The 13502-nt window shown below is 53.8% G+C and overlaps 1 protein-coding gene across 9 annotated transcripts in view; it reads left to right on the top strand.

Moving 5' to 3' along the window:
* The window catches only part of TACC2 (transforming acidic coiled-coil containing protein 2), a 186343-nt gene that overhangs the window by 45739 nt on the left and 127102 nt on the right, over positions 1-13502 (top strand). For all 9 annotated transcript variants that reach the window (XM_046027938.1, XM_046027944.1, XM_046027939.1 and 6 more), the window contains 2 exons: positions 1629-6845; positions 7407-7520. In XM_046027938.1, coding sequence (XP_045883894.1) covers positions 1629-6845; positions 7407-7520 — 5331 coding nt within the window. The remainder of the gene's footprint in view (positions 1-1628; positions 6846-7406; positions 7521-13502) is intronic.

Consider the following 13502-nt stretch of genomic DNA (forward strand, 5'->3'; position numbering starts at 1 on the left):
GGCGGTACGGATTATTTTCCCAACCTTTCATTTTGGAAAATTTGAAACCTCAAAATGTTGCAAGAAAGTACAATAAATACCCATATACCTACACTGGGCCAGCACGGGCGGTTTCTGGTGAGACGTTTCTTCTTGGGTTGTAGATGGTGGCTTCTTGCTGTGTCCCCTTATGGCTTGTTCCATAAGGGAAGAGGAGTCTCTTCCTCTTCCTATTAGGACACAACTTAGATGGCATTAGGACTCAAGTCCTACGGCTTTATTTAACCCATTTACCTCCCAAAAGGCCCTATCTCCAAATATAGTCACATGGGGGGTTAGGACGGCTGCCTATGGATCTCGGGGGGACACAATTCAATTTCTAAATTTTAACAGGAATGTATTCCATCTTGCCACTGTGTGCCTCCCTGATAAATGAATGTATGAGCATTGCCTTGCATTGGAAAGCTAGAATTTTGGTAGTGAATGTGTAGAGTAGAATCTTTTCTCTGGTCACGTTCAAAACACTGTGGGTCTGTGAATAGGTCACTGTGTACATATGTAGCAGTTGCAAGAACATTCCATAGATTTTCCTCCCTATAATGATTTTATTTTTTTCCCTAAAATAATTTCAAAGAACATGGTAAAAAGCCCCAGGAAAACCATACTTCTATTAACTTTGTTTTGCACAATTTCTCTTGGTGCTAAAAGATAAATGATCATCACAAGGACATAGAATTATAACTATGCAAAAATCATAAAATTGCATCCTTTAACAAATTGTGTAAAAAAAAAAAAAGGAAAATGGTGGTAAGCATGTGGGAGATCTTTTCCCCTACATTTTCAAAATGTTGTATTGCCATATATTATTTTAAAATTTAAAAAATGCACTTAACGAAAACAACACAGAATTGAAAACCTCAGTCCAAATATGGCCCATGATGAACTATTCAACAGTACTTAGATAGCTGGTTATCTACAGCAAATCCATAATTCTGGGCCACGTTCCCCTAAATTCCCAAAGTTTTGCTTTGCGTGCTGTCTAGCTGTATAAGTTCAAGTGAAGACACGTGTGGGCATGAAGGTAATTCGGCTCCCAACAGTTTTATATACAGCTAAACAGAATTGATTTTTGGATGACGCCTCTCACAGGACCACACGTTGAATTAAAGAATCAAGTCAACCGCTCTCAACAGGAGCTCTTTATTTCAAACCATGGCTTTGCCCACTTGCGCCTTTTCCCCAGACATCTAAAGATCCTCATTAAGGACTTAGGACCTCCTTGTACGTTACACAGAAAGGGTTCAAACCCTCTGTTATGGCTTATACCTATTGGAAACGTTCTGAATTTCCTGCATCTTTGGAACACTGTGAATGTGTGTGCATAGTTCCCTGTTCGCAGCCGACCAGCACGGAAAGCTCCAGGCTGAATGTTTGAGGTTCCCTGCACTGACTTTGGGAGATGGGGATGGTTATGCAAGGGAGCGGATGGGGGGCGTGGTCTCTTCACCAAGAGGAAAGAGCTGCATGGGGATGCTGTGTTTTGTGGTCTTTCGTGGGGAAAAGGTGGGGGGCAATTCTGCCTGCGATGTGGGTCTGGACGCACATCCACGAGAACGAATGAAACAATCAAATGTTTTCATTGTTGGCAGCGCCGGGCACCAAGGCTCCTGCTCCGCTTCTGAGGGTGCCGCCAGCCTGGACCCGTGCATCGTGTCCCCGGAGGTGACCGAGCCAAGCAAAAGCCCCCAGGAGGCCAGGAGCCTGGAAGGTTCTCCGCCGGCCTGCCCACGAGTGCCCTGGGAGCAGGAGTGCCCTTCCGCATCCATGCCCTTTGCCGAGGGCCCTCCGGATTCTTGCTTGGCAAGTCCAGTAGCAGAACCTGAAGACTGGCCCCCCATTCAACACCCCAGGCGGGAACTGTCCCCAGATGCCTGTGGGGAGGCCCCAACAGCATCTGTCCCTGAAGGGGGCAGTTCTACTCAGTGCAGCGTGGGTGCTGTTGTCCCCAGCGCTGGGCACACGTTGTCTTCCTCCAGCCACACTGACCGGTCCCCGGGGGCTTCACCAGCACCTCGTCAAGAGCTGATGAAGGGACAGCCTGGAGAAGACGGTCACCCTGGTGATTTCGAGTCCCAAGGGAATGAGGCTGCAGGTGGCTGGCCCCTGGCAGAGGCCAGGCAGGGGGCGGCCTCTGTGCCACAGGCCCTGGAAGCCCCTGCTGCCGCTCAGCCAGGCGAGGCAAGCTCACCTGGTCCGGAGGAGTCCCTCCCAAAGCCTGAGACCCTGACTCCACCAGAGCCAGCCCCCAGAGCCTTGGACAGGGACAAATGCCAAGGGGAGGTGCCGCCTCGGGCTTTTGCTGATGGCTCAGGATTGCCTGGGGCCTGCCATCCCATGAGGAGCCCTGCAGGGGCTGCCCAGGAAGATGACACAAATTCCCGGGAAAGCTGCCAGCAGCAAATGGGAGCACTTCTGGCACACGTCGAGCAGCCCTGGGATTCACCGAGCCGCACTCCGGGGCCTGGGGCCAGGGGCTCTGGGAAGGAGACCGGGGAGGCCTGCGATGCTCGGGGTCACTTGCAGGCAGGGGGGCCAGGACGGGAGCCCAGTGCAGCCAACCCTGCAGCAGCAGACAGCCAGCCCGGAGGGGCTTTGCTCACGAGCACAGAGCCTTCCCCACCTGCACTGACGGAGGACAAACGTCCAGCTTCGGGCTCTGCTCCATCACCAGCTGCTCAGGCCTCTGCTGCGGCAGAAGAATCCAGCTGGTTGACCGGGGAGATGGTTTCCGGGGCAGAGATGCCAGTTCTTACGGGTCTGGCCAGAGAGTTATCAGATGCAGGGTTGGCAGGACAGGAGAAGCTCAGATCTGATCTGGGAAGTGAGGGAGACGGTCTAGGAGGGAACTGTGGAGAGGGCGCTGCCCCTTTGCCCCAGGAGGACAGTGGAGAGGTCTCAATGAGGGACCAGAAAGTCCAACAAGGGGCACTGCCCCCCGGCCCAACCAGTGTATCAGATGAAAGGGCCAGAAGCTCACTAGGGCCAAAGGATGACGCCATGGCCCCTGAAAGCCCAGCTGTGACTGAGGAGGAGAGCAGATTACCCGAGGCCAACTCTAGGGGACAGGAAGAAGTCCCAGAGCCACTTGATGGTAGAGATCCTGAGAAGCCATGGGAGGAGCAACCCGGGGCCTTAGGCTGCAAGCCCAGCCCAGAGGTGGAAGAAGACGAGGTTTCAAAGCTAAGCCATGATGTGGACAGCAACGTGCATCCCAGCACAGATTCAGCACAGCCACTCAGGAGGGAGGGTCCCGGGCACGCCAACAGGCCTGGCTCTCCATCCGCAGATGCAGTGCGGAGCTCGGTGACCTGTGGGATGATGGGAGAAGCTCATGTTGTCCAGGCCTCTGGCTCACTGCCCAAACACCCGGAGAAAGAGCTCGCCCTGCCCCCTGGGCCGGATGGAACTGGTGAACACATTCTTCCCAAAGAAGCTGTCTGGGAGGTGCTGGGATTGCAGACCCAGTGTCCCGACCCCCTTCGGGATGTGGGGGGATTGGAAAGAATGGACTCTCTTCCTGCTTTAGAATCGGAGAAATCAGACTTCCTGTCAACTTCTGCGGCAGAGGTCATCCCCAAACCCCAGGAGGCGGAGAGCCCATCTGACACAGAGATGAGGAGCTGCCCGGCGGCGCGGAGGCCCAACAGCTGTGCCGGGGAGGGCTTGCTGACACCCTCAGGCCAACCTTATGGGCTGGGGCATGAGGCAGCTGGTCAGGAAGTCCATGCTGATGGGCCACATCCCCTCAAGGGGGAGAATTTGGTAGTGGATGGTGGGCTTACAATGCTCAGCCAGGAGCGAGATCAGCAGGGAAGCCCGTCCTGCGACAGCTGGCCGCAAGTAGCTGCTTCTGAGGGGCCCCCAGTATCTTCTGAGAACCGTCTCCAGTCATTGCAACCAGAACCAGAAGCATCCGTGTCTGACATGCTCAGGGAGAAGCCCCAGCAGTGTGAAAATGAGAAAGAGACTTGTGCAGGCAGTCGAGGGTTTAAGAGCCTGGACACAGATGCTTCTCCAGCCCTCCTCCCTGTGGGACCTCTGGAGGACGTGTGCTTGCCCACCCATGGCAGAGAGGAACAAGTTTCCAGATTGGAGCTTCAAGGGGAGCTCCCCCAAGGCGGTCTTGCTGATGCTCCGGGTTTGGCTCCCGGGGGTGTGGCTCCGGGGAGTCCGGCCACAGAAGCACCAGAGCTGTCAGCAACAGTAGGACCCGAGTCGCGGAAACCAGGGCAGGACGAGTGGGAGGGAGCGTGCCGTGGCGCCCTGCCTTCCGGAGTCTCGCCCCCTGCAGCAGATGCCTCCAAGGACTCTCCTCTCCCAGGTCACCTGAGCGGAGAGGAGAGTCGCTGTGCGCAGCAGGAGCCCAACAAGCCCCAGCAGGAACGGGCAGGTGTGTTGCAAGCCGGCGGCCGGCATGAAGAAGCATGTCTCAGGGATGCAGAACTTTCTCAAGCCGCTGACGCTCAGCCCCCGCTCCAGGGGTTGGGTAAGACAGAGAAGGCAAGTGGGAACACAGAGGTGACCCCACCTTGTGGGCCTGACTCAGTCGCCCTCCTGGATGCAGCTCAGGGCCCGCCGGCCCCGGCGCCTGTCAGCCTTAGAGTCACACCCAGCCAGGATGCCCCAGACACAGAGGCGTATGGGGAAACGCAGGGAGGCAGGCAGCAACCCGTGCGGGCCCCGCAGAAGGAAATGGAGCTCCCCACCGCCTCAGATGCGGAGCCCCCAACGCTCCTTGGAAGTTTCCCAGCGGCCAAGGATCAAGGTGCGGACAGCGGCGCTGCCCAGACTGGTGGGAATGCTGAGGGCGGGGACCCCGGAGTGCAGCGGGCTCTGGAGGGGCCCACGGAAGCTGCTCGGAGTGGCGGCTCCCTTCACACCGAGCAGCGCGCCTCCCCTGGGAAGGAAGATTCTACCTTTGCCCCGCGTGAGCCAAGCCGAGCAGAGCAGCTCCCGGCCAGCTGCCAGGATGCCTCGCTGCCAGACGGAGAACTGGGAGGGATTCCCGGGAGCAAGGTAGATATTTCTGTAGTCCAGGCTGTCCCCAACCCAAAGAGACCCCTGCCACCTGGGTCACCAGAAGAGGCCACTCCAGACACTCCTTACCTGCACATCGATGGTGCTGCCGGGAAAGGGGCAGGACCTCGTCCCCTAGAAGAGCCCCTGCTGGCCTCAGGACAGGCCACCTCCATGAAGCTTTCTGCCGGCTTGCTTGCCCCTCCCTCACGACCAGGAGCGGCCAGTGCGGACATCTCTGTGGCGCAAGCGAGCAGTGGAAGCCCCAGAGCTGGAAAGGTTGAGGGACCGGCGGGCTCCATCCCCTACCTGGACAGGGCGCCCCTTCTGACGGAGAGTAAGCAGATGACATGGGAGGAGGAGGAGGCAAGCGTGCCGGGTGCAGACACCCAGCCTGGCGGGATGCCAGCGCGCCCCACCAGCAAGGAGAGCTTGGCAGGTGAGGCAGCAAGGGAGCTGGAGGGCAGTGGGGAGAGGATGGTAGACCCTCCCGAGGACCCACGGAGAGCTGCATCAGGCGGTGTGGACGCAAGCTCCAAGCAGATCGGCATGATCACGGGGTTCCCTGACTTCAGGGAGCACATCACCAAGATCTTTGAGAAGTCTGTGCTCAGAGCCCCGACCGCTGATCGGCCCCAGAGCGCAGCAGGAGAAAAGGCAGGAGCCAGGGGGAGCCTGAAGGGCGAGGACCTCATCAGACCACGCCCAGAGAAGACTCCAGATGGGGCTCAAGGAGTGACCATCGCCCCTCTTCTCGCCATTCCTTCTGGACTCGGGGTGGACGCAAAGGAAAAGAAGCAAGAGTTGCCTACAGAGGCTAAGCTCCCCTGTCTGGTTCCCCAGGATCCTGCTCCGGGAAGGCTGCCGGGCTCGGCAGCGCCAGCCTCGGAGCCGAGCCTGCCAGGTGCCGGTGTGGGGAAGGAAATGACCAGTGTCCCACTGATGGTGCAGGATGGTGAGAAGCCAGACGGGTCTGGGGAGGCCGAGCCGGGGCGTGGAGGCCAGGCCCCCTCCCAGCAGGCTGGGGGCCAGCGAGAACGAGCCTCAGCTCCTTCCCTGCCCACCATCGTTCTGGAGACGCCCGTGGGAAAAGCTGCAGACTTCCAGGGGGAGCCCCAGAGCCACCAAGAAGGGGCCTCAGTTCCAGAAGACAGAATTCCTCCTGGAATATATCCCCAGGACCATCAACCCAGGGAGGATGGTGCCTGGGTCTTTGCTCACACAGGGGGTCTAAATGACATGCCGGTGTCCACCTCTGTCCCGGGAGCATCTTCTCCCCATGGGGGGATTTCAACTGTGACCGAGGCCGTCTGTGCACCTGGGACCCCCGCCACCCCTGGGGGCGAGCCGAGGCGTGGAGGTGGTGGCCTGGGTGAGCCGGGTGAGCCGGGTGCTCCTGAGCCAGAGGCTGTGGAAGTAGCAGCCACTCCCCCGGAGCCCGGCTTGGGGGCAGGAGCTGCTGGGGAAGCAGAGGGTGACGTCACTTCAAGCACAGCTGAGACCAGGGCACGTGTGGCTGGGGACCCGCCCAAGACAGGTACAACGAGGATGTTCTCTGGTGCTGCTCACGGGGACGCAGGCTGCTCTGCTGGGGCCCTAGGCTTGGAGGATGCCGCCACTCTGCGGGGGGCCAGCCCGGCCGGGCACCTGCCGGCTGAGGAGCAGCCCGGACCCCAGCCCCCGACTCCTGCTGGGGGCGGGAAGGTGCAAGTCTCTTCACCGCCGGAACCTGACAAGTCTCGGGACCCGAAACCCCAAACCCTGGCTCCGGGAGTGCTCCAGGCCGAAAGGTACAGAAAAGAACAAACTCCCAGGGGGACGTGGGGCCAGTGTCAAAAGTGAATCCCATCCTGGTTTTTAAGAGTCAATCAAATAGATGGGTGGTGTTTTAAAAGATAGGTTTTCTATGCTTAACGGTTTAAATTTACCTGCTTGCAACTTCTGGATGTGCTAAGATTCCGAAAAAGGTGAGAGAAATGGGCAGAAGTGGGAAGCTGCGTGTTGGTCCCAAACAGAGCCCTGTTCACTCTGCATTCTTGAGTTCATCTCACTCAAACTGTCTGAAAAGAGTGAAATGTGCTGGCTGGCCACGCTCTAGGGGTGTAGGTCAGAGTCAATCATAGGTTTTTCTGGACCCCAAATACCTTTGCTTTTGAATCTGGATTTATTTACACGGAGAGGCCCCAATGATCCAAGAGCGTCCCAAAGCCATTGACTGCTGGAAGGTGATTTTTTTTTTTCTAGGCATTTTGGGGTAGTGGCGCCTTAAAGCTTGAATTGGGAGATGGACTTTTTCAGTTACATGTGGAGAGAAATCCCTTCTTACCATCTCTTTCTTTGTATTGTCCCAGAAGCAGCCCCGGGCCTGGCCTATCCACCTTACCTTCCATTCCCGAGAAGGATGCTCCAGATGCCCCAGACGAGGTCATCTCAGGCGCGGCCAGAAACGTGGGAGGAGCAGAAAGGTCAGTGAAAAGGGGTCAGTCTTTGCAGAACCATGAGGCCTTCTTCGGAAGACACGAGGAGAGGCGGAGGAGAGTTCTGTTTACACATGGGTCTTTACACAAGCAAGGAGCGAGGAGCTTTTCTCATTTTTTTATACAGGGAAAGCAGTACCCAAGGTGACGGAAATCGTCACTGTTATCCTCGGGGTGGAGTGAATTTCACGTCTGAGCTTATTACCTTAAAACAAAACCAAACAGCCTTATTGAGATGTAATTCACATACCATACAGTTCATTCATTTAAACTGTACAATTCGATGGTTTCTCAGAGTTGTGCAAACATCCCTACAATCAACTTTAGAACCTTGTCATTCCCCTCCCCCCAAAGAAACCCTGTACCCCTTGGACATCACATGCCAATCCCCAGCGCTAGAAAAGCACTAATTTGAGGCAAATGGGTTCAACCCTGATTGAATCTCCGGAGCAGGAACGCCGTCTCACCAACCCCATCACACCCCAGAGATCTCAAGAGTAGGGGACAAACGACAGACGTAACCGTGAATGCTGGACCGCCACACGTGTGAAGTGTGCCTCCCACATCTCTCCCAAGTGAAGTGCCACCGAGGATTGTAGAAAAGCAGCTGCTGAGACGGGAAAGGGAGATATTGTGAACATCCTTAGTTAGACCTCTGGCTGTTCTGGTGCTCTGTGCATGTGCGTGTGTGTGTGTGTGTGTGTGCATGTGCGTGTGTGAGTGAGTGCATGTGTGTGCATGTGCGTGTGTGAGTGAGTGCGTGTGTGTGTGTGCATGCGTGTGTGTGTGAGTGGAACAAGGCTGGACTTTGAATTAGTACCTGGGGCGGCCCAGTGTGTCCTACCGAACAGCTGCAGGCACGTTAGAAACGATTTGATTCATAGTGTGCGCACGCGGAAAGAATGTATGATCACCTGTTTTTCGAGTCTGAGCACTTCCCCCCACCCCCGGCTGCCTCTCTGCCCTGACCAGGGCGCCTCTTGTAACTCTGGGCCGGCGAGATGCAGGCGCGTGCTGGGCAGGCAGGGGCAGGAGTAAGGGACAGGGACACTTGTCTCTGCTGCTGATGTAGCACCGGAATCCTCCCATGGCCCTTGCTGGTCCGTCTCTGTGAGTGGTCCCCAGTTCCCCAGGACAAATATCTCCTAGGAAAATCCTCTCCCTCCCCGCTGATGAGATATTAGCCCCCCTCCCAGCGTCCCTGAAGGTGTTACCCCTTCTTGGGGAACTTGGGGCCAGACGTATGTATAGTCGTTCAAGAAATGGTTCAGGGCTGATTGTTCTAATCGCTTAAACGTTTTATTTATTTATTTGTTTGTTGTTTTATGAAATTTTTTTAAAGATTTTATTTATTTATTTGATGGAGAGAGATCACAAGTAGGCAGAGAGGCAGGCAGAGAGAGTGAGAGGGAAGCAGGCTCCCTGCTGAGCAGAGAGCCCGATGTGGGACTCGATCCCAGGATCCTGAGATCATGACCTGAGCCCAAGGCAGAGGCTTAACCCACTGAACCACCCAAGTGCCCCTACATTCAGTTTTAAATCATAATTTCTAAATTAGTATTAGAGAAAAGTCCACAACCTCACCACCTAATGATTGCTGGTATTTATGATGTGTATTTTCAGCCACTGTTTTCTCTATTTAAATATCTGCACAGTGCTCCTTCCCTTTGCCGTCAGAACTCTGCAAGCCTGTCTTCGTGGCTGAAGGTGTCTGACTTAGCACTTTATTGAGCTGCGGACATTTCGGTGGGTTCCCTTCGCCCTGATGGAGGGTCTGCTAAGGGGTAGACTCAGACTCTCTCAATTTGGCAGCTGCTCGTCCCCTGCGAGCGGAGGTATGCTGTGAGTGCAAAATATATCCCGGGCAGTGGAGACTTCATATGGAGGGAAAAAAAGGAACACAAAACACATCATTCATAATTTTTATGCTGGTATATGTTAAAATAATATTTCGGGTATATTGGGTGAGAATATATTATTAAATTCCATTTCACGTGTTTCTTTTCCCTATTTCTAATGTGGCTACCAAAACTTTTAAAATTACATATGTGACTTTGGCATTCGTGGTTTGCATGTGTGACTCACAGTCGACTTCTGGTTAGATCATTTGGCTCCAGAACATGCACTGCCCTGGTCCTTGATGGAGGAGGGCTGGCCTTTCCTGTCCTTTGGGTTCTTGGGAAAAATGCCTGCCCCCGTCTCACAGGCTGAGGATTTCCAGAAAGAACTCTGAATGGACCCTCTGCTCCAGCCTGCCAAGTGGGGTGACCTTCAACTCCCCTCCCTCTAGGGGAATTACGGGGGCAGCGACATCCGGGCAAATAAGCGGCCACAGAGTCCAACTTAGGCTCGGTAGACCATCAGAGGTCTCCCGGAAGACAGAGACCAGCTCCGTCCAACAGAAACAGGATGCGAGCCACGTATGTGATCTGAAGTTTTCTACAAGCCACATTCAAAACTAAGCAGAAACAGGTAATATTAATTTCAATAACATATTTTATTCCACCCAGTATATCACAAATATTATCATTTTAATGAGTCATTGATATAAAGATGATTAATTTGAAATTCTACCTTCTTGTTTTCATACAAAGTCTTTGAAAGCTGGTGTGTATTTTATAGCCGTGGTGCATGATTTGGACCAGTCACATTCCAAGTAGTCAACAGCCGCAAGTGGTGAGGGGCTACTCTACACAACAGCCCCTCCCAGAGCTCTGACACCTGTCAACAATGAGGTCCAAGCCTTCCCATGGGGACCCCAAATGCCCACATCTCTCTGCCTAGCACCCTTGTTCCTACAAGTTAAACACAAACATTGGAAACACTTCTGGCCTTGAGGGGAGGAGGCTTAGGACCTCTGGTGAATCCTCTGGCCACAAGGGAGCTATGCAGTGGACCTGAGCGGGCCCAGAAAGAGTTCAGCCCAGGCCAGGGGGCACGCATCCTGGGGAAGAGCAGGTGTTTTCTGTGAAGGTGAAATTCAGCAGTGGCCTGGGGTCGGTTAGGAGGCCACACAACGGGTCGACGCTGACAGTAGCTGGGTGGGGATAAATTTCAAAGCAGGGGCCCCAGATTCACACCACAGCTCTGCCCATTAGTTACATCTGTAACCTCAGTTTTCCCATCTGTAGAATGGGGAGGACATCTGTCCCTGCTTCATGGAGTTGCTGTGAGGGCTGAGATCATCGGCTCCAGCACAATTCTGGCACATTCTAGTGCTCGCTGGCTGTTCCCGAGTGCCTTTCTGTGGTGTGGCCTGTTCTCGTGCTGTGACCTGAACGGCCACCACGTCGCCTCCTGTGGAGACTGTTCTCCTTGGGGTGAGGTTCCAACCCGGCTGCTTCCTTTCCTCGTACTGAATTCTTCGTCTGGGAAAATATCTTCATGACTGAGGAGAGTAAATTCTTTCTTACCCCCTCCTGGGTAGCCCACAGTGATTTGCTTCAATTGGAAGTTTGTGAGATGGTGTTTTATTGTACAACCTTATGAATATCTTTCGTTGCATACCATACTGTATTGTATGGAGTTGCCCCAGGAAGAGCAGAGCAAACCGAAACCAACGTTTCTGGTCTCTTCCTGGTTATCCGGTGATGTGCCTCTGTTGAATTTATTGAATTTTGAAGATTCTGTTGACCTGAATAGAGCTGATACCATGGATCGGGTTCAGTATCTTCGAAATGTCTCTTTCCTACCTCGGTGACAGGGTAGTGTGAGAACCCAATCTCATATACATGTAAGATGTTAGGAGCACAAGTATGTTTACTGATCTATTTCCCAATTTCGAAGCCCACTTGGCATTTCTGGTGGATACGCTCTGGGTACCCCGTGGCTTTGTCGCCCCCCACACTGGATGGGTACACGCACGCCCCGTTCTGGGAAGCAGGTGTTGATTTCTACCACTGTGTGGTCTCTGCCTCTGGAAGAGCCGGGGGCCTGCAGACAGCCTCAATTTATTTTTAGATTGTTCTACAGAAAGTACTTGAATAGATTTCAACTTTGTACATATATGACTCTCCTCCTTGTGGATGGAAAATCCAGACTTGGGTATTCTGATGACGTACCACGGATGGTGAGGGCTGCGGTGCCGGACCTGTCTTGGATATCCGCTAGCTTGCTTTTGCTGAATATTTATTTACAGTGGTCTTTTTCTTTTCCATTTGGGGAAATGGTTAGAAAGCTATCCTTTCCAATGAGTAGTGCATTTTGAGAGGATTAAATTATTTCCAGATACTCGGGGTCCTGGTGCAGACCTAGCTAAACCATGAAGGACAGTTGGGTTGAAAAGTTGAAGGAGGTCAGGAGACGGGGAGAACAGAGGGAGGGCATGGGTGTTGTGCCGAGGAAGTCCCCGCCGGGCCTGAGAGCCGTGCTGGAGTCATCCTTAACCTTCCTCCCACGCTCGCTCCCCACTCGCTCTCCACTTCTTCCTTCTCTCCCCTCTTCTAAAATTACCAGCTGTGACACCGTGTTTTCGAGTTTAAGAATAAGGTTTCCCGAGTTTAAGAATAAGGTTTCGAGGATGGCCACAGCTGTGTAAATTAAGGAAAAGCGGGGGGGTGGGGAGGATTCAAGCCTAGGTCTCTTAGTAGATAAAACCAGGACAACGGATCCCCCTCTCCACCGAGATCCTTCTGGGTTTGCATTTGTATTACTTTGTTTAGATTATTTTAAACTTCTTTTTGAGAAGTGTTGGGCTGTGGCAGAACCCAGCAGAGCTCAGGCACCCCCCTGACTTGGAGCAGAGTTCTCTCCAAACAGGAGACAGTAGAGTAAGACAGACCCGTTCGTATCCCACCAGTATCTTACTGGTTCGACAGCCTTGGATGAACGGCTTCACTCTTCAGTCTTCTCGTACCTGTAAAATGAGAACCCCCCCAAAAAACCAAAAACACTTCTGTATTAGGGTTGGAGTTAGGGTACGCTTGGAATGTTTCCAAAGCATTTGCTATCATGCCGCGCATATGGTCGGTGTATAATAAACATGGTACCTTTCTAACTTTAAATGTATTTATTCAGAAGCATCCTGGCAATTAAGCAAAGGAAAGACACAGCCATGGTCCCTAAATGAAGTTGTGAGAGCCCCCGCGGGAAGATGGGGGCTGCCGCCGGGGAAGGGTCGTTTCCAGCGGTTTGGCCTGTCTGCAGCTGCACGTCTGTCTTGTGTAACCTTGCTGGGCTCAAAAGGAGCTTGTTACAGGATTCAGAGGTCCATAGGAGCTAAAGCCTCTACCGATGACCGTGGATTTATAATGTTAAGGACAGCTCCAGTCATTGTGAGCCATCGCATCTAAAAGTCAAAGGGCCTTTTAAAATGTAGCCTTGATGTTGGGAAGCTTTTGTGTTCCATAATTGAAATGCACTTTCTTGGAGGTGAAGCTGTCCTTTGCAAGCTCACCAGGTCACTTTGGAAAGCCAGAAACTGTGCTTACAGGGCACCGCACAGAGGGTGGCGGGGGCTGGATTTCCTGCCGTGGCTTCTGCCTTTCCTGGGTTTCTGAGCCGCTCTGCCCTGTGGCACCTGGACCCAAGGTGGGGAGGAGCTGCTCGTGGCCACTTGAGAAACTCGTTTCGGAGCTGGGTGGTGATTTTCCAAATGAAAGTGTCCGCACTGAGTCGGCTGCTCTTCTGGGACCTCTCATTACGGCCGCTGGCGGAAGCCCTACAGCATGGCCCTGGGTGCAGCGGGGTTTGAGAAATGGGTATTTTGGACTCTGCTGTTGATTGCAGGAAGGAAGCTCAGGGGCATTCTCATTGAGGCTCAGGGAAGGGACAGGAAGCCAACTGGCAGGGAGCAAGTACCAGATTCTGGGCCCCAGTGGCCTCTGATGGCAGATTTCCCCCTCGATGCCTGAACTGAGCCAAGGACCCTTCCACAGGGAGGGGCTGCTCTTTCTAGCCAGGCCAGCCGCCCCGCACCTGCTTCCGGCTTTTGAAAGAATTCTTGGTTCTAGGGTGGAGTAAGCATGCTCT

The sequence above is a fragment of the Meles meles genome, chromosome 13 (genome assembly GCF_922984935.1).
Source record: "Meles meles chromosome 13, mMelMel3.1 paternal haplotype, whole genome shotgun sequence".
Classification (NCBI taxonomy): Eukaryota; Metazoa; Chordata; class Mammalia; order Carnivora; family Mustelidae; genus Meles; species Meles meles.